The following is a 21,154-nucleotide window of genomic DNA, read 5'->3' on the forward strand; positions in this document are numbered from 1 at the left end:
GGAGGGCGAGGGCAGGGCGAGGGCAGAGTGAGAACGGAAGAGGGAGGGGTGTTGCAAGTGTTGGCGGAGGTAAAGTAAAGGTGAAGGTGGGTAATTTTGAAAATTTGTTTATTTTGGAGTAGGACCAAGCTCAAAAGAACCCCAAACGTCACTTTTAAAACCTAAGGTACCTAAGAAGTTAGTTGAAGAACTGAAGATGGGTAATTTTGGAAATTTACTTATTGTGGAGTAGGACCAAGCTCAACGAACCCCAAACGTCACTTTTAAAACTGAAGGTACCTTAAAAGTACTTTGTCAAAGATTGGGCACCTCAGATTTAATTCCCCTTTTTATTTTAAAAGTTACTTTTGTCACTCTCCATAATTCAAGTAGGGTTTTGGCGCTGAGCAGAATCCTGTGACGGACAGATCCCTGCTCTCGGTAGTTTTTCCGGCCACTGATTCGCGGGAGACGATATGATCACTCTACAGTCCACAATCTCCGTAAGTACTTTTCACATTTCTCTTTTTGCTTTCATAACTAAATTTACTGCAAAACCCCATTTATGCCGGTGTTTCGCCAGAATTTCATGGTGGCAATCTCACGACGCTACTGTCCAGAAACCTTCATTAATGGAAATTTGAACGCCACTTCGGTAGCGCTAAATCTATAGCAGTCTAGCTTTCTAATCAACGAGACCCAAGAAACTGTAATCACCTCATTTCATCAGTTTCTGAATGATTAAATTAAAGAATGGTCATACCCAGATTTTCCTGTACTTATTCTTATTATTCAAGGGATCTTATAAAGTTCAGTTTTTGTTTGGTAGAATCAACAAATGGCTGCTGCAGGGGAAATCACAGCGGCGGAGTTCCTGCAGGTACGTTAGTTTTTGAATTTTATCCTTTCGGACCCACCTCACTCTCGGTGCGAAACATAAACAAATATGTGCAATGTTCTTTACTGTTTATGTAGGGTTCACGGAGGCAAAACCTGTTTCTGCAGAGGAGTTCTCGTAAGCAGATACACCGTATTCTCTGGGGTTCCCTTCGCCATCAAAGCTATTCAAGGAGGATATTTAATGGAGGTGTTATTTCTAGAATTCTCCTTCCTGTAAAACCCAGGGCTGTAGTTTCTGAAGGGGTGAGCAGTTTGGCGAATGAAGAATCAAATGAAATTGGAAGCTCCGCTGGGGAGGTTATACATTTTTATCGTGCCCCCCTGATTCAAGAGAACGCAACCACAGAGCTTCTTAAGTCGGTCCAAACCAAGATTTCCAGTCAGATTATTGGTCTGAAAACTGAGCACTGTTTCAATATTGCGCTTAGCTCCAGGCTCTCAAAAGAGAAGCTTGAAGTACTAAAATGGCTTCTCCAAGAGACGTATGAGCCTCAGAATCTGGGTACCGAGAGTTTTTTTGACAAGGACAGACAGAAAGGTGTCTCCACTGTGGTAGTTGAAGTTGGGCCCCGTCTGTCTTTTACGACGGCATGGTCTGCTAATGCTGTATCAATTTGTCAAGCATGTGGATTGACTGAGGTGAGCCGCTTGGAGAGGTCAAGGAGATACTTGTTGTACCTCAAGGCAGGGTCTGATTTGTTGCAGGAACAGCAAATTATCGAGTTTGCTGCAATGGTTCATGATCGAATGACAGAGTGTGTTTATCCCAAGAAGCTTATGTCATTTGAGACTAGTGTAATTCCCGATGAAGTTCGGTACATTCCAGTCATGGAGAGGGGACGGGAAGCACTGGAGGAGATCAATGAGGAAATGGGTTTGGCCTTTGATGAACAGGATTTACAGTATTACACAAAGCTCTTCAGGGATGACATCAAGAGGAACCCAACAACTGTGGAACTCTTTGATATTGCACAGTCTAACAGTGAGCACAGCAGGCACTGGTTTTTTACTGGGAAAATTGTTATCGATGGCCAGCTTATGAGTAGGACTCTTATGCAGATTGTGAAGAGCACTTTGCAGGCAAATCCAAATAACTCTGTCATTGGGTTCAAGGACAACTCAAGTGCAATCAGGGGCTTCCTGGTGAAGCAGTTGCGGCCAGTGCAGCCTGGTTCAACATCTCTGTTGAGCATTGCTAGTCATGACCTTGATATCTTATTTACTGCAGAGACACACAACTTCCCTTGTGCAGTGGCACCTTATCCTGGTGCAGAGACAGGTGCTGGTGGTCGTATTCGGGATACCCATGCTACTGGGAGGGGGTCTTTTGTTGTGGCCTCCACAGCTGGTTACTGTGTTGGCAACCTTCATATTGAAGGGTCTTATGCACCATGGGAAGATCTTTCTTTCACATACCCTTCAAACTTGGCTTCCCCTCTGCAGATTCTTATTGATGCAAGCAATGGTGCATCTGACTATGGGAATAAATTTGGCGAGCCATTGATTCAGGGGTACACTAGAACTTTTGGAATGAGACTCCCAAGTGGAGAAAGGCGGGAATGGTTAAAGCCGATCATGTTTAGTGGAGGAATTGGGCAGATCGATCACATTCATATATCCAAAGGTGAGCCAGAAGTTGGGATGCTAGTAGTGAAGATTGGAGGACCAGCATATAGGATAGGAATGGGTGGTGGTGCAGCATCAAGCATGGTGAGTGGCCAGAATGACGCAGAGCTTGATTTTAATGCAGTGCAGCGAGGGGATGCAGAGATGGCACAGAAGTTGTACCGTGTTGTCCGTGCTTGTGTTGAGATGGGGGAGAAGAACCCAATTATCAGCATCCATGATCAGGGTGCTGGTGGCAATTGTAATGTTGTCAAAGAAATAATACATCCAAAGGGTGCTGAGATTGATATTCGGGCAATTGTAGTTGGTGACCATACAATGTCAGTTTTAGAAATATGGGGTGCTGAGTACCAAGAACAAGATGCAATACTTGTGAAGCCTGAGAGCCGTGGTCTTCTACAATCAATTTGCGACAGAGAAAGGGTGTCCATGGCTGTTATTGGAGCTATCGATGGTAAGGGTCAAATTGTTCTTGTAGATAGCTTAGCTAGGGAACATTGCCATTCAAGTGGACTTCCTGAGCCCCCTCCTGCTGTGGATCTTGATCTTGAGAAAGTGCTCGGTGATATGCCTCAGAAATGCTTTGAATTCAACCGGATGATTCAAACCCGGAAACCACTTGATATTGCCCCTGGGACCACATTAATGGATTCTCTACAAAGGGTACTAAGGCTTCCATCAGTTTGTTCGAAGCGCTTTTTGACGACTAAAGTAGATAGGTGTGTGACAGGTCTTGTGGCACAGCAGCAGACTGTTGGGCCCTTGCAAATTACACTTTCTGATGTTGCAGTCATTGCTCAAACATATAATGATCTTTCTGGGGGTGCTTGTGCGATTGGGGAGCAGCCCATCAAAGGTTTGCTAGATCCAAAAGCAATGGCGAGGCTTGCTGTTGGAGAAGCACTTACAAACCTCGTCTGGGCTAAGATTACTTCTCTTTCTGATGTGAAGGCAAGTGGGAACTGGATGTACGCTGCTAAGCTTGATGGGGAAGGAGCAGCAATGTATGATGCTGCTATTGCTCTTTCAGAAGCAATGATTGAATTGGGTATTGCAATTGATGGGGGCAAGGACAGCCTTTCCATGGCAGCCCATGCAGATGGTGAGGTTGTCAAGGCTCCTGGAAATCTTGTTATCAGTGCTTACGCCACTTGTCCGGATATAACATTGACAGTGACTCCGGACCTGAAGCTCGGAAATGATGGTGTCCTGCTTCATGTTGATTTGGCTAAAGGAAAGCGGCGTTTGGGTGGATCTGCTTTTGCTCAGGTTTTTGACCAAGTTGGAGATGAATGCCCTGATCTTGATGATGCCCCTTACCTCAAAACAGTTTTCGACTTTGTTCAGGAACTGCTTACTGGTGGATTGATCTCAGCTGGTCATGACATTAGTGATGGTGGGCTGATTGTTTGTGTCCTTGAAATGGCTTTTGCTGGGAACTGTGGTGTCCTTTTGGACTTTAGTTCACATCGTAAGAGCCTCTTTGAAGCACTCTTTGCAGAAGAGCTAGGTCTCGTAATTGAGATTAGCAAGCAGAACTTGGATGTAGTCATGGAGAAGCTTGATAGGGTCGGCATTTACTTTGAGGTCATTGGGCATGTAACTGCTTCACCCACTATAGAACTAAGGGTTGATGGGGCAATCCAATTGAAAGAGGAGATGTCTCACCTCCGAGACATGTGGGAGGAAACTAGTTTCCATCTAGAAAGGTTCCAAAGGTTGGCTTCCTGTGTTGAAGCAGAAAAAGAGGGTTTGAAGAGTAGGCAAAGGCCTTCTTGGATGTTGTCCTTCACTCCTACATTTACTGATTCGAAATGGATCGAAGCAAGTAAAAAACCAAAAGTAGCTGTGATCCGAGAGGAGGGTAGCAATGGGGACAGAGAAATGTCTGCTGCATTTTATGCTGCTGGTTTTGAACCCTGGGATATCACAATGTCAGACCTTCTTAGTGGGGCATTCTCTTTACACCAGTTTCGCGGGATTGTGTTTGTAGGAGGTTTCAGTTATGCAGATGTTCTGGACTCTGCAAAAGGTTGGTCAGCCTGCATAAGGTTCAACCAACCTCTACTAACGCAATTCCAGGAGTTTTATAACAGGCGTGACACATTCAGTCTTGGAGTTTGCAATGGGTGTCAGCTTATGGCTTTGCTGGGATGGGTCCCAGGAGCTCAAGTTGGAGGCACCCTTGGTATGGGTGGGGACCCATCTCAGCCAAGGTTCATCCACAATCAGTCTGGTAGGTTTGAATGCCGCTTCACCAGTGTGACGATAGGTAACTCACCTGCAATAATGTTCAAAGGAATGGAGGGTAGTACATTGGGTGTGTGGGCTGCTCATGGCGAGGGGAGGGCATATTTCCCTGGCAATGATGTTTTAGATCATGTCCTTAAACTTGACTTGACCCCATTGAGATACTGTGATGATGATGGGAAGGTGACAGAGGTTTATCCTTTCAACCCGAATGGGTCTCCATTGGGTGTAGCGGCAATCTGTTCACCAGATGGGAGACACCTTGCCATGATGCCTCATCCTGAGCGATGCTTCCTGATGTGGCAGTTTCCATGGTATCCAAAGGAATGGGATGTGGACAAGAAAGGCCCTAGTCCGTGGCTGCAGATGTTTCAAAATGCTAGGGAGTGGTGTTCTTGAGGCCAATTAGCTCATAAAGAGGCAAACCCTCAACTCCCCTTCCCAAAAAGGAAAAAAAGGTCTTTATTCTTTCAAAGACCAGAAGGCGGATCTCTCTTTCCTAAACTGTTACTAATTACATGCTTGTGTCTTAATAATATTTATCACCCATCTGAATAGGTTTTAGAAAGTGCTGTGGAAAGTTCGACTCTCTCATTAATTCTCCTGTTTTTTTTAGCATTTCATGTAATTCTCAATAGGGCAAGAGTTCTCTGTGGGGGAGCGTGGCCCCTGTGCGTGTGCGCGGAGGCATCAACAGGGTGGGCATTTCTGCCTTTCATGGGGACAGGCCGACAGGGCGATCATTTCACCCCCTCTGTTTCTAGGCATGGGCGCTACACTCCTTCACAGGAAACATTTATCCTTCCCAATATTGTAGGATCTTGGCTTTTCTTTTGTGGTGCAAGAATTTGTATCTGGGATTGTTTAATATGTATTGTGGAAACTGTTTTTTCCTATTTTAGCTGTTTAATGTTTGCTTATTTGATTAGAATCAACCCTTTGGATAAAGGGTGCGTATATGATGCTTCCTGTACTTAATACAGTAAATGTCCTACTGATCTATTTGATCCTCACTCATATAGAATCTTGGAATAAGTTTAGGCGGATGAATCTATTCTATATAAAGAATATGCATTTCAAAAGCATTAATGTAGAAACTTAAAGGTCATGTTTAAAGAAATATTATAAATTCATAGGAATGGGCTGGTCCTGTGGCTGAGATGGACTCATTTGTTCAATTTGGAGATGATTCATGTGATATGGAATTCTGATTTAAGTGATAACACTGTGTACATCAGTACAGGCTGTGACTAGGTTGGTGATGCAGGTTGATCAATGGATCTGATTGGCCTGTGGGTAATGTGCCCACTAATGGGATGGAAGAGATCCCGATCTGACAGCGAGGTATGGGCAGATTTGAACCTAGATCTGTCAGTCAGAATTTTAGGTGGTATGTGAAGATCTTAACAAGACAATAAATCAGTTATTAATAGGATAGTATTTGAATATAATGAGCAGGAATAGAGGAGAGGAAAAAAAGAGGATCAATGGGTGTTATGGAGATCAAATAGGGGACAAGCAACCTAAAATTTAGGATCAGGTAACTTGTTACTGATGGGAGAAAAAAGGAAGATAAGAAACAAGAGATGGGTGGACTGATGAGAGGGAAGAGAGAAATTGTTTCGTGGAAAATAGGATTGAAACTGAAGCAAATCAGTAGAAGAGAAAAAGAGACTATCGACTAGAAGGGGAAAAAGAGAAATAGAAGGAGAAAAAGAGGCAAATAAGGAGAAACTTCTTACCGTGGGGATGAGAGATATCACAATTGAGAGAGAGAGAGAGAGAGAGAAGAAATATGTCTTAGAAGATTGAGAGAAAAAAGAGGAGAGAAGATCTAGTTCTCAAGTTTCCAGATAAACTTGGATAGTATTTATGGATTCAGTGAAGTGGTGAACCTACGGTGACTCCTTTCGCTTACTCTTCTTCCTTAGTCCAAGCTGTAAACAATAATAAGATGAATGATGGTAAAGGTTTTTCTGTTCAGGCTGTGATCATACTAGTTATTGTACATTAGATGCATTAAAGTTTCATGGACAATGAGTAAGTGTGTTTGGGCAAGAATACTAAGATGGGTGATCTCTTGAGAAGACTGTGTGAGTTACTTACCAAAGAACAAAAAGTTAGCAAATTGTAGAAAGCTGTAGGCATTGATGAGGCTTGTTCATCTACTATGCAGCCAAAAATTTTTAGGAGAGGGGGGGGGGGTGAAGGATGGAGTGATAGGTATTCTTTCAACAAACAAACAAACTACAAACTTCTGACATGGTAAAATTCAGATTTGATCATCCAAGTTGATGGCTTGTTGCACTTCTCATAGCTTATGCCTTATTACTACAGTTATTATTTGGGTTTTCTTAGAAAAAGAAAGTTTGTGAAATTGACATGGAGAAATATTTGGAAATACTTAGCAGAAAAATAAATAAATTAACATTTGGACGTTAAAAGTATCCTCTCAGAAGAGTTGGAAAGCAAACCATTTTATGTATGTTAACTACACACAGCAAAGCATGAGACCTCAGACCCATTCCAGAAACTCATTAAACTGTCTGCAGAGATAAACAAAACTTGCTAACAGTAATGTGTGCTCTCCCATCCAAAGTCAATGTTTCAGCCAACTTCAGTAATATGCCATATTGGGGATGTCATCCAACCCACTAGGCAAGATTTCTTGCTTCATCTCCATATGGTCTCTCCCAAGTGAGTTTGGCTCATTTGTAGAGTTACAATATGAGTATTGGTACTCCTGTGTGTAAACGGGAGAATATCTTGCATTCATTTCACTTGCAATCAGCACATTACCATTGATATTTGATGTATGGGAAGGCTGATGAGGCTGTTGATGAAGAGAATCTTTTCCATCTATAGCATCTACCTGTGAAGAAAGTGGAAACCAATTATCGGTTTCATTTGTTGCTTGGGAACTTTCATGACTAAGACCATTGATGAAATTTGCTACTTGAGATTCCAGAAATTCAATCTCCTCTTGAAGATTTGCTACCTGTGAAGTAATTTATATATGATCATATAATTTTGGAAATTTAGTTTAGGCAATCTGATTCATCTAAGGGAATGATATTCAAAACTTTATTTTCTACCTGAATTCCAGAAGTGGGTTGGGGATAAAGCAATAACTACTTTATGAAAGGAACAAGTACAGAAGTATAGTTAGGCTTCTAGAATGGAAACCTGCTGTTGAAGTGCAAAGATCTGAGCACTACAGCCATATACAGGATCTCGTATTCTGGCTAGTGCTTCATAAGAGATTGTGATGGCTGCTTCACTTCGGTGGTGAACTGGAAGGTGAGATAACAGCTTCGACACATTGCTTGCCCCAAACACCTTGTGAACTGCAGCAAAGTGGTGCACACCTTGCTCAGAACAGAAGTAGGGAGCAAATATGCATCCATCTGTACACTTTCTTCTCAGGAACTTGCATGCACCACATGATGGTCCAAGCCCTGTCATTTTTCTTGGAGTTTAACAGTGCTTATCTACTTCAATTTTGTTTGGTTAACAAACTAACCTTGCTAAATAAGATCTAAGAACTAGTTGGATTAGTCTTCATAACCATCCAATTACTTTTGAAAAGACTTGCCTAAAATGGAGTGTTGCTACTTTATTTGAAATTAACTTAAGTTTCTCCCCAGGTCTCCTCGGTGGCTTACACAGTCTTTCTCAAAATGTGTAATTTATTTACTAATCCATTCCCTAAAAGGGCTTTCAATGAGATACCTCACCAACAGAAAATAGTGTGTGACCAAAGAACTAATCATCATTTTTTTAAAGATGGCTCTCAATAATGAAGAAACTAGTGCTAGAAATTACTATTCTAAGCACTCCTTTTGTTCTTTCCTTTTTTGGCAACAGTATCCCAAGCTCAATAGGTTTTTTAAAGAACACTGTAATTGCTTAAGAAGCTACAAGGGTTCCTTTTCCCCTTTATTAGGCTATAATTATTACAAATCCATTTTGCTCAAGATAGGATTGCAAATGGGTATTCATTGTGGTGAGAGCAAGGAGCCTAAATCACATAATTAAGCACTAATATGCGAATTAAGACACTCAGGTCCCGAGATTTTACTGACACACGGGGGACGTGATGTTTGAAAAACATAATGTCTGATACCATATTAAACTCGAACATAAAAGCTCGAACTATGAAGTGGAGGAGAGCTCAATTAGTATATGTATGTATACACACATCCAAGGTGCTAGACAATCGATGTGAGATTATTCCCAACACTCCTCTACAAGTGTAGATGAAATGAGCATCCTGTATGACATGTTTACTTCCTTACCTTCCGGGGATTTCCGAAGCCTAAAGATCTTGTATGATATGCTTACATTTGAACCATGGCCACCATCCCTCTCATGTTATATTGTTATGTGCTTGAAATGCTTTTCTAGACATGATTCAATTATCCTCTGTTTCTGCTTTGAATTCTTTACTCCAGAAATGACATAGATCAGAGGCTACATTGTACCATTCTCTTGGGTGCATGAAGGCTGAAAATCTGCTCCTTTAGTCAGCTAAAAACAAAACACAGCATTGTTTTGCTTTTATGTACAAGTTTCACATCTCAGGGAATGATACAGAGAAGATAACTACTACAGAAATTGCAATTAGTGTAGAGACATATTCATTAATTTCACGTTGTTGGTCATTATTAAATCAGGTTTAGATGTTGGCCACCTAATGCTAATGAGGGTTGTCATGGCTATGGTCCCATATGTCCTCCCAAGATAATAAGAGAGAACTTCTAAGAAAGCTCACCACCAGTCTCACTACCTAATCAGCTACAATTCTTAAGCACCTAAATCAAGGGCCAAGGTAGCTCCACTTGAACACTTTGGATGATAAAGCCTCAGAAAAAATAAAGGAGAAATGGACAAAACAGAATAGACAAAGGAGTGGTAAAGACTAAAGAGGAACAAACCGCCGTTCCATCAACTGCTGTTTCTTCTTTCCGTCCTTCGAAGGACCTTTGGTGAGACTTTTTATATGAAGTTGAAGAGCATTTCGAATTTGGTTGAATCATTCTGGGACAGTGGGAGCATTAGGGTCAAAACGACAAAACTCTCTCTCCCTCTTTCTGTTTACTAAAAAAATCTCATCAACAAATCTGATTACCAAAGCAAGCCCAAGGGCAAAAAAATGTCACTAATCTCTTGAAGGCCATAGCATTTCTAGGCTTTCAGATTTCCCACACAATGATTTCATGGACCGAAATACTCGTTTCCAAATATCACTAATCTTTTTTCAGATCAACCCAGTCTTATCCCAACTAAATGGAGTCGGCTACATTGATCTTTTCTTTCCCATCAATTTTATTTAAAGCCATACTTGTTTCTGCCATGTCTTTTACCATTGGCTCTTACTCTTTCAATTTAAATCAAATCACCCCTATGTACTGAAGCATTCAAACGCCTCTGGTGCACATGTCCATACCATTTTAAAAGATTTTCTCACAACTTGCCATGCATCGGAATCAGTTGGATCTGATTCCCGATTTTGATCGATTTTCGATTTAAAAAATTGATCGGTTTCTAGGGTTTAGGTCGTTTATGACAGAATCAGAATCGGAATCAGCTGAGGCCATCAAACCTAGAGCTTGGAGGAATAAAAATCAGAGTCGAGAGACAGAGATGAGATGAAACCTTTATTCAAGTTATGCGATTTAGGCCTACATGGAGATGGTGGTCCATGTTTCTATGGCATTGTTGGTGGAGTAAAAAACTAATGTAAATAGTATAATCAGACAACTACTGGGCCAAATGATACCCAAGGAGGCCAATTAAACCTGAGCGTGAGTGTTGTGTTGAGACATTGAGAGTTATAGAGCTATAGTATCATATCAATTTGTTGAAGTCCTTGGGGCTTTTATTTACTTGAAGAACTCTCTCCACCTAATAGCTTAAACTTTTGAGTTGGACCCCAAAATGGCATTTTGTGATTATTTCATTTTATTTAACAACACTAAAAGACTAATCTTATGAACCTAAATTCTTCATAAAACCCATGTAATATTGGATCCGTCAACCCTAAAGAGAAGACATAGCCCCTTCTCATGCATTCTCTTCTTTAATCCACTGTTGGTCATGTCTTTAGAAAACTTAAACATTTCAGAGAGCCCTCAATTTCCAAGCTTGGTATTCCACTTGTAAATAACTCATCCACCAGTCCCTCTACGGCTCTACTACTTTGTGGAAACTCTTTTTTTTTTCTCTTTAAACTATGTGTATTGATTGGAAAAGAAGGAAAAAACACACAAAATTCAAGAAATGATGAGTTACAGACCTAATTATCTAGCCATCTCTGGTAGCTTTTGAACCAGTGGGTTAGTAAAGACCACCTGCAATACCATGGATTTTGGCTAGGATCCATCCATCCATCCAAATGCAATTTTCTTTCCAATTACCAATTTACAGGGAAACCAACGATGGTTGTGTCATCCTTTTAAGGCCCAATAGCATTCCCAACCAGTTTGGCCCGCCCATTTATCATCTTTTGTTTCTGTTTCTTTTATCAAATCTCCTAAGAGTTCAGATCAGCTCCAGTACATGAAGGTTTTCTGTATGATTTGGTGACGACATGTGCTCTTTTGTTTTTTCATATTTTCTTCTATACGGATATTAAGAATGATGGTCATTTGTAGGGAAAAAAAAAAAAAAAAAAACCGTATTATCACGAAACCTTTACTAGAAACTGATCAGGACTCAACTCCTAGAGTTGATGTCTTGTGTCGCATTCTTTGGTAAAAAATATTGTTCTTTTGTCCAACCGATTTGTTTTTTGACAAATCCTAATTAACCCCGATTATGTGTCTAGTGAGTCTGATTGAGTCAGACCGAGTCGGAGACAATTCATATTGGAATTGATTCAGACCGATCCCATATCTGGTTCTAATTTTTTAAACCTTGGTGATGGAATCTCTCTGTTGTAGGGTCCTTTTGTTTTCTTTAATGAGGTTTGCTTTAAAAAAAAATGCCCAACCAATTAACCTGAAGTTCCATGTGATGTTTGCCTAATTCGCATTATTAATTCAGAATCTTCTTATATATCTTTCAAATTCCTAAAATTCACTCAAACAAATTTTATTATAAAAGCTAAGAGAAGTAGTTTTTTTTATCCGGAAGTGTGGCTTACGCCAACACTCTCATGTGTCTATCTCTCCCCTCCTCAAAACGAAGGGGTACAAAGGTTCTCTCCGACTATTCTTGCTTATGGCAAGTTGGCACCCACAACATGTAAGGGTAAATACTAAAGTACCAGGTAGAAGAAGTGGTGTGGTTACTCTAGTAGTGATGATCAAGGGCATCTTGAATATGATGCAGTTTCTCTTCACCCATAGTGAATGAAGTATTCTTTAATTATAAGCATTAATAAGAGTGGGATGAGGATCATAACGAGGGTAGGGACATTTTTTAACTTTTGTCCTTATACAAAGAGTGTTAATAATTGTTAGATTATGGGTTTTTTTCACTCAACCTGGTGGAGAAAAACTTTCTCATTCTGGAAAAACACACGACATAGTGACACTACTTGGAGGGAGACAAAAGAAGCATCTCCCAGGCCATCTTAGTTATCTTAAGAGGCGGACATATGACTTGGTCAATTGGTTGTCTTTGCTTGTTGGAGCTTTGACTGAGGCTTATACTTGAGTTTGAGTCCCCTCTCGTAGAGTTGGGTGCCCAATCGAGGCACCACCTTTTCTTGCTCTCCCACTCTAGGGTCCCTTTTGGCATCCAATCCCTCCCCCTCCATGGATCTTTGTCCCCTCCAGTTCCTCAGTGCATGTAATAAGAGGGGGGGGGTCGCAATGACCACCCTAGCCTTGCTTGAACACTTTCCCTGAGTGGGGTTAGGGATGTAAACAGATTGGATTCGACTTGGATTGTGCTATATCCGCATCCACATCCGATTAGCTTTTGGGTAGATTCGGATAGTGTTAATGGGATACAGACACGGACACGGACACGGATATGGATTGGATATTTATTCGTTTACATGTAAATATAGCTTTTCGGATAGCTATAGCCTATCCGTATCCACATCCATTTTGCTTTCGGATGGATTTAGATAGTGTTAAATGGATACGGACATGAATACGGAAACGGATTTTGACTATTCATTTACACCCCTAGGTAGGATCCACCCCCCTTTATTATAGGCACTAGGGGAACTGGGCCTGGCAGGAAACTGAAGCCTGGAGGAGATAATTTGCCATCTCTGGGCCCACCTTCACGTGCGCGCACACACACACACACACAAAGTTGTATTAAGAATTAGAATTGCAATTATTTTTGTTGGAGGATCCATCCCAAATGACCATTGCTTTCTAGAATCTCGACCGTCAGATTGGTTTGGGCAATCCTTCCAAGTGGCCCGTTGTGGACATTTGGATATCCTTTTCTTTGTAATGGATCGGGTTGAGATGGGATGATCCCCACCACCCGTTTCATGGACTCATCCGCTCCGTTCGAAATGGATTAACAGCGAAAGGAGTCTTTAACTCCTCAGTTATTACATGCGGTCGTAACTCGGAAGAAAAGCTCGAGAGAGAGAGAGAGAGAGAGAGGCGAGCAGATTTCCACACGTGGCCCCAAGGCCTACAAAACGGATGCAAACCTATTTATATTCCAATCTTTATTCTGTTTTCTTGTCCGCGTCCGGTCGGCTCTCCTCGGCCTCTCTTCCTCTTTCCATCTGCTTCTGATAGCCGAGAAATGTATCAAAAACCCTAGATTTCTTATTTCTGTAAGTCCTACTCGATGCTTTTGTCCTCCAATCTCTTCGAATTCACATCGTGGACAGCTTCCTTCAGCTATCCCGCCATCATCTGCTTCGCATCTACGCCGTCGAAAACCCCCTATTGGGAAAGCTGAGAGTTTCTGATCGTTATTTGGGTGGAGAATGGCTACAACAACAAGCGCCGTTTACATCCACGTCGTCGAAGACGTCATCGACAAGGTCAGGAATGATTTTACTGAGGGCGGCCCCGGAGAGAGTGTTCTCAATGAACTCCAAGCGGTATATTTGATTTTTCCCCCTTTTCCCAAGTTGTGTATTTTTTCGTTTTTTCCCCCCTCTTCCTGGAGTGGTTAGTTTCGGTTCTAGTGATAGTTGAAGATATTGCATGAATTCGTTTCGGGTCTGGTTTTTTTTTGTTTTTAAAATAATTTTACTTGATTATTCGGGATTTTGCAGCTCTGGGAAATGAAAATGATGCAATGCGGTGTTATAATGGGTCCAATAGAGAGGTCCTCCGGACAAAAACAGGCCGCTGGTGGTCCAATCACACCTGTTCACGATCTTAATGTTCCCTACGAGGGCACGGAGGAGTACGAAACCCCTACAGCGGATATGCTCTTCCCACCTGTAAGCTTCTTTCTCTCAACTCTCTTGCCTGAGTTCATATGTTGAATTTGTTTCATCGGTTATACTCTTTCCAGGTTTTTTGATTCATTGCTTGGGTTTTCTACTGCAGACGCCTCTACAGGCCCTCACACCTCTACCCACTCCCATTCAGACTCCCTTACCGGGAACGGTGGACAACTCTATGTATCAACTTCCTTCCGGACCAAACGATTTTCCTACTGTGCACGATTCTGCAGGCGGCACTGAGACCAAACCTGGAAGACCTAGTCCGTACATGGTAAGCCCATCTCCATTCCCTTCTGGTTTCTCTGAATAGGTTTGTTTGCAAGTGCTATTTGATCCGGATCTGCCCATTTTATCCAGAATTCTGAAAACATTATTGCAGTTTTTTTTTTTAATTATTATTTATGGAGTTGAAAAAAATATCTATCATCTCTTTAGCGGGCAGTCTTGTTTTATGGTCCCTGCCTTCGGGGTTCTTTTGATTATATATGAGCTGCTGATCTTCTGCTCTTGTTGTCACAGCAACCACCCTCTCCTTGGATGAATCAAAGACCTCTTGGTGTCGACGTTAATGTTGGTAGGTAAAAAGGCTTAGTTTTACGCTACTACTGCCCTCAATGATTTACATAGTTGTGTATGTATGTGAACTGCAGCTTATGTTGAAGGACGGGATGAAGTGGACAGAGGAGCTTCTAATCAACCTGCAACACAGGTATCCTTTATCCTAGGAGAATGGTTGGGTTCGTGGTTTACTGAGACTTCATAATGAAGAGTTCTTTATGGGATTAAAACTCTGCAGTGAATAGGTTCTTTGATTTTATTCGACCAACAAAATTCCTTCCTACTATATCCTTGAATATGATTATGACATACTATAGCTGAAGTTTGTCACACACTTTATGTTGGTGTGAAATCTAGGATTTTTTTGTATCTTCTGGAAAGCGGAAAAGAGAGGATTTTGCACCACATTTTCATACAGCAGGCGGATACATACCACAGCAAGACGGAGCTGGAGATGTGACGGTGGGGTACTTTGAAGCGGAGGTGTGTCTTTCATCTCATTCACTGATTTGATCGGTTGCCTTTGTTTTAATTGTCAAGAAGTTTTCATTCTTTGCCTGCTAATTTAATGGTTATAGTTTCTATATCAGTCTAATAACTACAGGAGACATTAACATTGTGGTTGAACATTCGAAGTTGAAATGGCTGCATGTAATAAATGATCTGGAGAGGGCGGGGGTTGAAGGCTGCATGGAATATGTGCACGGTCGCCTCTGTCCATGTGAAGTATGAGCAACTTAAAAAGTTAAAAAATGTTTTGCCAAATTGAGTTACTATGGAAACTTTTGGACCAATATTTTATTACTTTAAGATGGGATGCTCTTCAATTCTTTACAAGGATGATGTGTGATAGTTTTCGAAATTTAGATCCTTTTGACACTATGTTTCCCCATGTAAGCAATTGCATTTTGACCATATCCATAATGGTAAATGTAATCTCAGTCCACAACCATAGAACTAGTGAGACAAACTTGTGGGCTTTGGAGCCTTGAATTGATCAAGAAACAACCCTGACATTGTAATGGGAGAGTTGCGAATGGTGATAAAGAAGTGAGACAACTATTCTTTGATGGAATCAAGTTCAAAGAGAAATCCCAATTTTTCTATGAGTAATGAGTCTATGGCATAGGAAATCTTTTAATGTCATGCATGAGAATTCTACATTGGTTCCTGGAATTACTGATGTCGATGGATATCACTTGGACAAACTTTTAGACTTATTTAATGCCACAAACTCTTTCGGTCCTTCGAGGTGAATTCTACTGTTAGCAATGCACTTTATTTGGAGAAGAATTCATGCTTTATAAGGTGTATTTAAATAGATATATGCTCCTCAAATTTTAGCTTTAAGAGAATTATCTTGTGAGATTTTCTTCCCCTCTTCTTAAAATGAGTTTCAGTTTGAGGATGAAAAAGAAAACTCATGAAGATATCTCGAGGAGATCCAGAAAAAAAGAAAAAAAGAAAAATCTAGAACGGCCTTTAATATTCACATAACCAGAATACAATAGTCATCGTTTTTTGATAGATTAAAGTCATAGTGTGTCACATGGCTTTATTACTTGGGGACTTGCTGCTGTGGTTATAGGTGGATGATGTATATGTGTTAAAAATTAAAATTTTCTTGATTGATAACAAAACAGTTATATTATGTTGTGTCTGGAAAACATCTTCATATGATATTGGAAAGAGTGAGTACTCACAAAAGGCAATAAAGTGCAATGGAAGTTATGGACCTCCAGTTAGTAGCAAATGATGAGCAATATGTACCCTGAGTCCTTTATATATGAGCACAAATGTACAATGTGTGCTAGTAGGAACCTACATGTTGGAAATCTAAATTCTAGAACTGGCTGCAAGTCACATTATAAGTAGATTTTCTACTTTTCAGTAGATCTCTGCTTTATTTTTTTTATTCTGGACTTGTGAGCCTCACAAATGGTGTGTGGTTTTTGGGGTTTAGGTATTGTTTGGTTGTTAGTATAAAATTAAGTAGACATTTTAAATTTATTTTAAAAGATAGTTGGAAATTGACTAGTGCTTCCAACTTTCCAAGTGGTAGTAGGAGCTGGCTGTTGAGAATTCGTTATGAGGGATGTCCATTTACATGTTTTGGCTTTATATGAAGATATACTGTTTGCAGCTCAATGGCTTCTTGTTGATGAGCTGGTTTGATGGTTGATGTGATGATTTATCTGGAGTTTTAGACCATAGGTGGATTTCTAGGCTTATCTCTTCTCATTAATTTTCTATTTATTTACGAGCATCCTCAGCAGCCCACAAGGTTGTCATTCAAGTCTTTCTATACGATCAAACTCTATCAACCTCTAGATCTTTTGTGCGTTCTCCATTCCCTTCAAGTTCACCCTGACTGACCTCCTGTGCTACCTGTGACATGCTAGCTGTTTGCATTTTTTCCTTTAAAATCTTGCTTTACCCTCAGAATTTGCCACAGGCATCCAGCCACTATCAAAACACCAAGAGATTTCTTATTTCACTTAGCTGCGCCATAAGACCTATTCTTTAAAGATAATTTCTTAGACTACTTCCAAGTTCTTGAAATTTATGGTTGAAAGGCTGTCAAGATTCTCTCTTTTGACTAGGTAACCACAGTCCTTCATTGATCCATAACCAAATCTAGTGCATACAATTATGTAGAAAACCTAGGACCTGTAACCAGTAACTTGAGAGAGAAGAAAAGATGAGGAAGAGGAGAGAACTGTTAAACTTATCAGCCTCCCTTATAATGCTTGTATTTATAATCTCAAATTACAATAGAAAGGGGAACTCCTAATCATGATAGGATTCCAAGTTACAATAGGAAAAGAACTAGAACTAACAACTCAAACTGAAACTAAGACTAACAACTCACAGTAGAATTAGGACTTGACATAATTAGAAACTAGGACTCCAACTAGGACTAGGAAAATAGAAGATACACATATCAACCAAATCACTGTTCACGTGAACAGTGTCACATGAACAGTGCTTCAACACTCCCCTTCAAGCTGAATTATACAAATAAGTAAAGAAAGAAGATCCAGCTTGAACTAAAAGGAAAAAAAAGAACTCCATAATAATGCAAACACTCCCCCTCAAGTTGGCGCATACAAGGTATCAATGCCCAACTTGAACAAAATGAGAAGAAACTAAGTTGCAGCAGAATCCAGCTTGACAGTTGAATGTAGCTCCCAAATAAACCTTTAAGAACTTGAAATAATTGATCTTCAAAACCTGGATAGACATGATTAGCAAACCAGGACTAGAATTTCTTCAAAAAAAGGCAGCTTTTAACGATCTTCAATAGCTAACCAGTGATGAATCTCAGATTGTCATAATGACATAAAATTTTGAAGTTAAATAACTAGAGCAGCAAGTAGCGGAAACGAGTTGAATTAGGCAGCGGAAAAACAATGTATCAACCCAACTGAAAGTCCTCAAATAGGCAACAACCAAATATCTTCAATGCTCTTCAATACTTCAATCTCCCCCTTACAACAAACTCAACCCAATAACGAAAGATACCCAATGGCAATGGCGGAGAAAATTGATCTTCTATGTTTTGCACCAATGTTCCCGCAAGTTATGCGTTCTGCAATGTCTGCAGGTATACTGTACATAATCCCCCCCTCACGTGTAGTACACGTGGACATAACAGAGATGATGTAAGAGATACGGCAAAAACATAATATTCCAGATTTTTCCAAGAGGTGCTAAGGGTAATGGAAAAGGAAGAAATGACAAATTAGAGAATACCATTAACTTCCAAAGGGGTTATGGGTATGTGCCAAATGTATGGGATATGAAGGGAATTAGAATTATTGAAAGGGAATGGTGTTGGAAAAAAAGGATGGCATGACTGTAATTTGGCGGAATTCCACATTTTAAATACAAACCAAGCCAAAGGGCAAACTGGTATTAAACCAGAATTTTCAAGGGTCAATTGGGTAGTCAAATAGGGGAATATATTAAATTAATGGCAGTTCCGTAAATAACCAGTATTTTGCAAGGGGAATGGCAGAATTGTAAATAATACAATTAAAAAGGGGATGGCATAGTTGTAATTTAGATGAAATCTGATTACAAATACCACCCAAGGCAAAAGGGTAATGATGGAATGAGCAGTAATATAAGGACAGAGGTAGATAAGAGAAAATGATAAGGGCATAAAGGGAAACTTAAGGAATAAAATAGAGTAACTAATAAAAGAACCAAGTCTCTTGAGTCACGCAACTAGAGAAAAGTAAGAAAACACATTCTTGATAAATCCTGGACCAAAGGATATGGCAACACGTGACATGGGAAACCAACTCATAAAAGGAAAGAATTGATCGCAAAAGGCAAAGAGTTTTGACCGTCTTCTACCTCTTGACAGTCATGGCTTTGAACCAGCGGAAACAAAGGGGAAACAAAGAGGCGGTAACCAAAGGACCCATTGATGAAGGTTGTCTTCAAACTTCGAACCAGCAGCCGACGGATCTGGTTCAGATACGGTAGATCGAGATGGATCAAGATGCAGCAAGTCTTCTACTTTTTCGATCAGCAAACAAAAGCAGGTCCTTCAATCTCCTCTGATAGCGAAAGCAACCCACAACATCAAATCGATTCAGCAAGTAGAAAACTAGAATTTAATTCGACAAACAAACCTTCAATAGCAATCGAAGTAAACAACAGCAGCGATAATTGATGAATCGATCCAAATAAAATTTCCCACAGCAATAATCAACCCTGGAAACCAGAAATCGAAGAACACCTTCTTCTCTGTTCACTAGCTTCTCAAGAGGAGAGGACCTAGTCGAACCGAGAAACCTTTGTCTTCGAACCGACGGTACGGTAAAGTAGGGAAGAGTAGTAGTCCAAAGGGAAGAAGAAAACCACAGCTGCTGCAAACACCATACAACCAGATCACCAAACACCGCAACCAACCCAGCAGGAAATCAATATGTAAATCAGTAGGACCTTTTTCTTCTAAAGAGGACAGCACTTTCAACGAACAGAGGTTCTTCAGATGTTGGTTCGATTCACACAACAACAGTCATCTTCTCCAACAGAATCACTCCATGATAACAAAAATAAAAGGGCAGTAATAGCAGCCCCATCCCCAGACAAAGAACACAGCCAGCAGAAAATTGCAGGTGGATGTCTTTCTTCTTCCACCTTTGAACCAGTCCTCAAAAAGGAACAACGGCAAGCAACCGACACATAAACAAGGCTTCGAACTTTTAATCGACAGCCATAGCAACAAAAATCAAACAAAAAACTGAATATCTATAAACATGCAGCAGTGGTGACGATGGCTGCTCACCACACCAGAGACCTTACACGACTCTCAAACCGGCAAGACGATAATAACCCAGGGTAACTTCAGACCATGAGCTCTGATACTATGTAGAAAACCTAGGACTTGTAACCAGTAACTTGAGAGAGAAGAAAAGACGAGGAAGAGGAGAGAACTGTTAAACTTATCAGTCTCCCTCATAATGCTTGTATTTATAATCTCAAATTACAATAGAAAGGGGAACTCCTAATCAGATTAGGAATTCCTAATCATGATAGGATTCCAAGTTACAATAGGAAAAGAACTAGAACTTACAATTCAAATTGAAACTAAGACTAACAACTCACAGTAGAATTAGGACTTGACATAATAAAAACTAGGACTCCAACTAGGACTAGGAAAATAGAAGATACACATATCAGCCAAATCACTGTTCACGTGAACAGTGTCACGTGAACAGTGCTTCAACAAATTACCAAGTTCATATTGTGTGTGAGCAATCTACACTGACTATTCTTTACTATACAAGCTTGGGATCAGTGTTTATGTTAAGAGGTTCCCATATACTCCCCCAACATGCTGCAGAAAGGCATCGACTTTCGAACCACATGATCCTTGCTTTCTTTGTTGCACCCAATTAACTCCAAACACTTCCTGCTAATATGTCGCTACTTATGGTAATCTTGCATTGCAATGAAAGCAAGTGTGCTTGCTCACAAAACATGCACTTGTTGGGCATCCAAGTGCATCTTTGCTTCAATTTATCCCGAGTGAATACTCTGTCAAAAATTACTGTCCAAGCGACAGTTCCACTCTGAGAAGAATATAGTGGTTCTTTAGTAGCTCAACTACATAGGGAAGGCATGTGGATTGTTGGAAACAAAAGAATTTTGTTGATCATGTAAATCAGTTATGAGAATCAGATCAAACTGGTGCGTTGAGCTGATCCTAAAATAGCTCCCTTGTTGAGCTTGGTAGCTTAAAAGATCGTATGTGATGCAGATAAATCATATAAATGGTGTAAATCAGTTATGAGAATCAGATCAAACTGGTGCGTTGACCTGATCCTAAAATAGCTCCCTTGTTGAGCTCAGTAGCTTAAAAAATCGCATGTGATGCAGATAAATCATAAATTGGCTTATTTTATTGGAAATAAACTTTGGGTTCGGCCTTTGATC

At 40.4% G+C, this 21,154-nt stretch overlaps 3 protein-coding genes across 6 annotated transcripts in view; 2 read left to right on the plus strand and 1 right to left on the minus strand.

The window, feature by feature from the left end:
* Positions 1 to 349: 349 nt before the first annotated feature.
* LOC122651345 (probable phosphoribosylformylglycinamidine synthase, chloroplastic/mitochondrial) lies at positions 350 to 5,353 on the plus strand. 4 transcript variants are annotated; one of them, XM_043844696.1, is made up of 3 exons: positions 350 to 482; positions 809 to 859; positions 955 to 5,353. In XM_043844696.1, exons 1-3 carry the CDS (start codon positions 456 to 458, stop codon positions 5,152 to 5,154), a joined length of 4,278 nt encoding a protein of 1,425 aa, XP_043700631.1. In that variant the 5' UTR covers positions 350 to 455; the 3' UTR covers positions 5,155 to 5,353. The 4 variants fall into 4 exon arrangements, with proteins under 4 accessions (XP_043700631.1, XP_043700634.1, XP_043700632.1 ...); XM_043844699.1 differs by having other exon boundaries at positions 366 to 482; positions 795 to 859; XM_043844697.1 differs by lacking the exon at positions 350 to 482 and adding an exon at positions 554 to 688.
* A 2,019-nt stretch (positions 5,354 to 7,372) lies between these two features.
* LOC122653154 (LOB domain-containing protein 33-like) lies at positions 7,373 to 8,220 on the minus strand. Its single transcript, XM_043847094.1, has 2 exons — positions 7,942 to 8,220; positions 7,373 to 7,753 (listed from the first exon to the last, which is right to left on the minus strand). Exons 1-2 carry the CDS (start codon positions 8,218 to 8,220, stop codon positions 7,373 to 7,375), a joined length of 660 nt encoding a protein of 219 aa, XP_043703029.1.
* A 5,267-nt stretch (positions 8,221 to 13,487) lies between these two features.
* LOC122652567 (transcription initiation factor IIA large subunit-like) overlaps positions 13,488 to 21,154 on the plus strand; it is a 30,063-nt gene continuing 22,396 nt past the window's right edge. The window contains exons 1-6 of the mRNA XM_043846351.1: positions 13,488 to 13,786; positions 13,964 to 14,134; positions 14,244 to 14,411; positions 14,660 to 14,714; positions 14,791 to 14,849; positions 15,056 to 15,181. Coding sequence (XP_043702286.1) covers positions 13,670 to 13,786; positions 13,964 to 14,134; positions 14,244 to 14,411; positions 14,660 to 14,714; positions 14,791 to 14,849; positions 15,056 to 15,181 — 696 coding nt within the window. The 5' untranslated portion in view covers positions 13,488 to 13,669. The remainder of the gene's footprint in view (positions 13,787 to 13,963; positions 14,135 to 14,243; positions 14,412 to 14,659; positions 14,715 to 14,790; positions 14,850 to 15,055; positions 15,182 to 21,154) is intronic.

This window comes from Telopea speciosissima, chromosome 2 (genome assembly GCF_018873765.1).
Source record: "Telopea speciosissima isolate NSW1024214 ecotype Mountain lineage chromosome 2, Tspe_v1, whole genome shotgun sequence".
Lineage (NCBI taxonomy): Eukaryota > Viridiplantae > Streptophyta > Magnoliopsida > Proteales > Proteaceae > Telopea > Telopea speciosissima.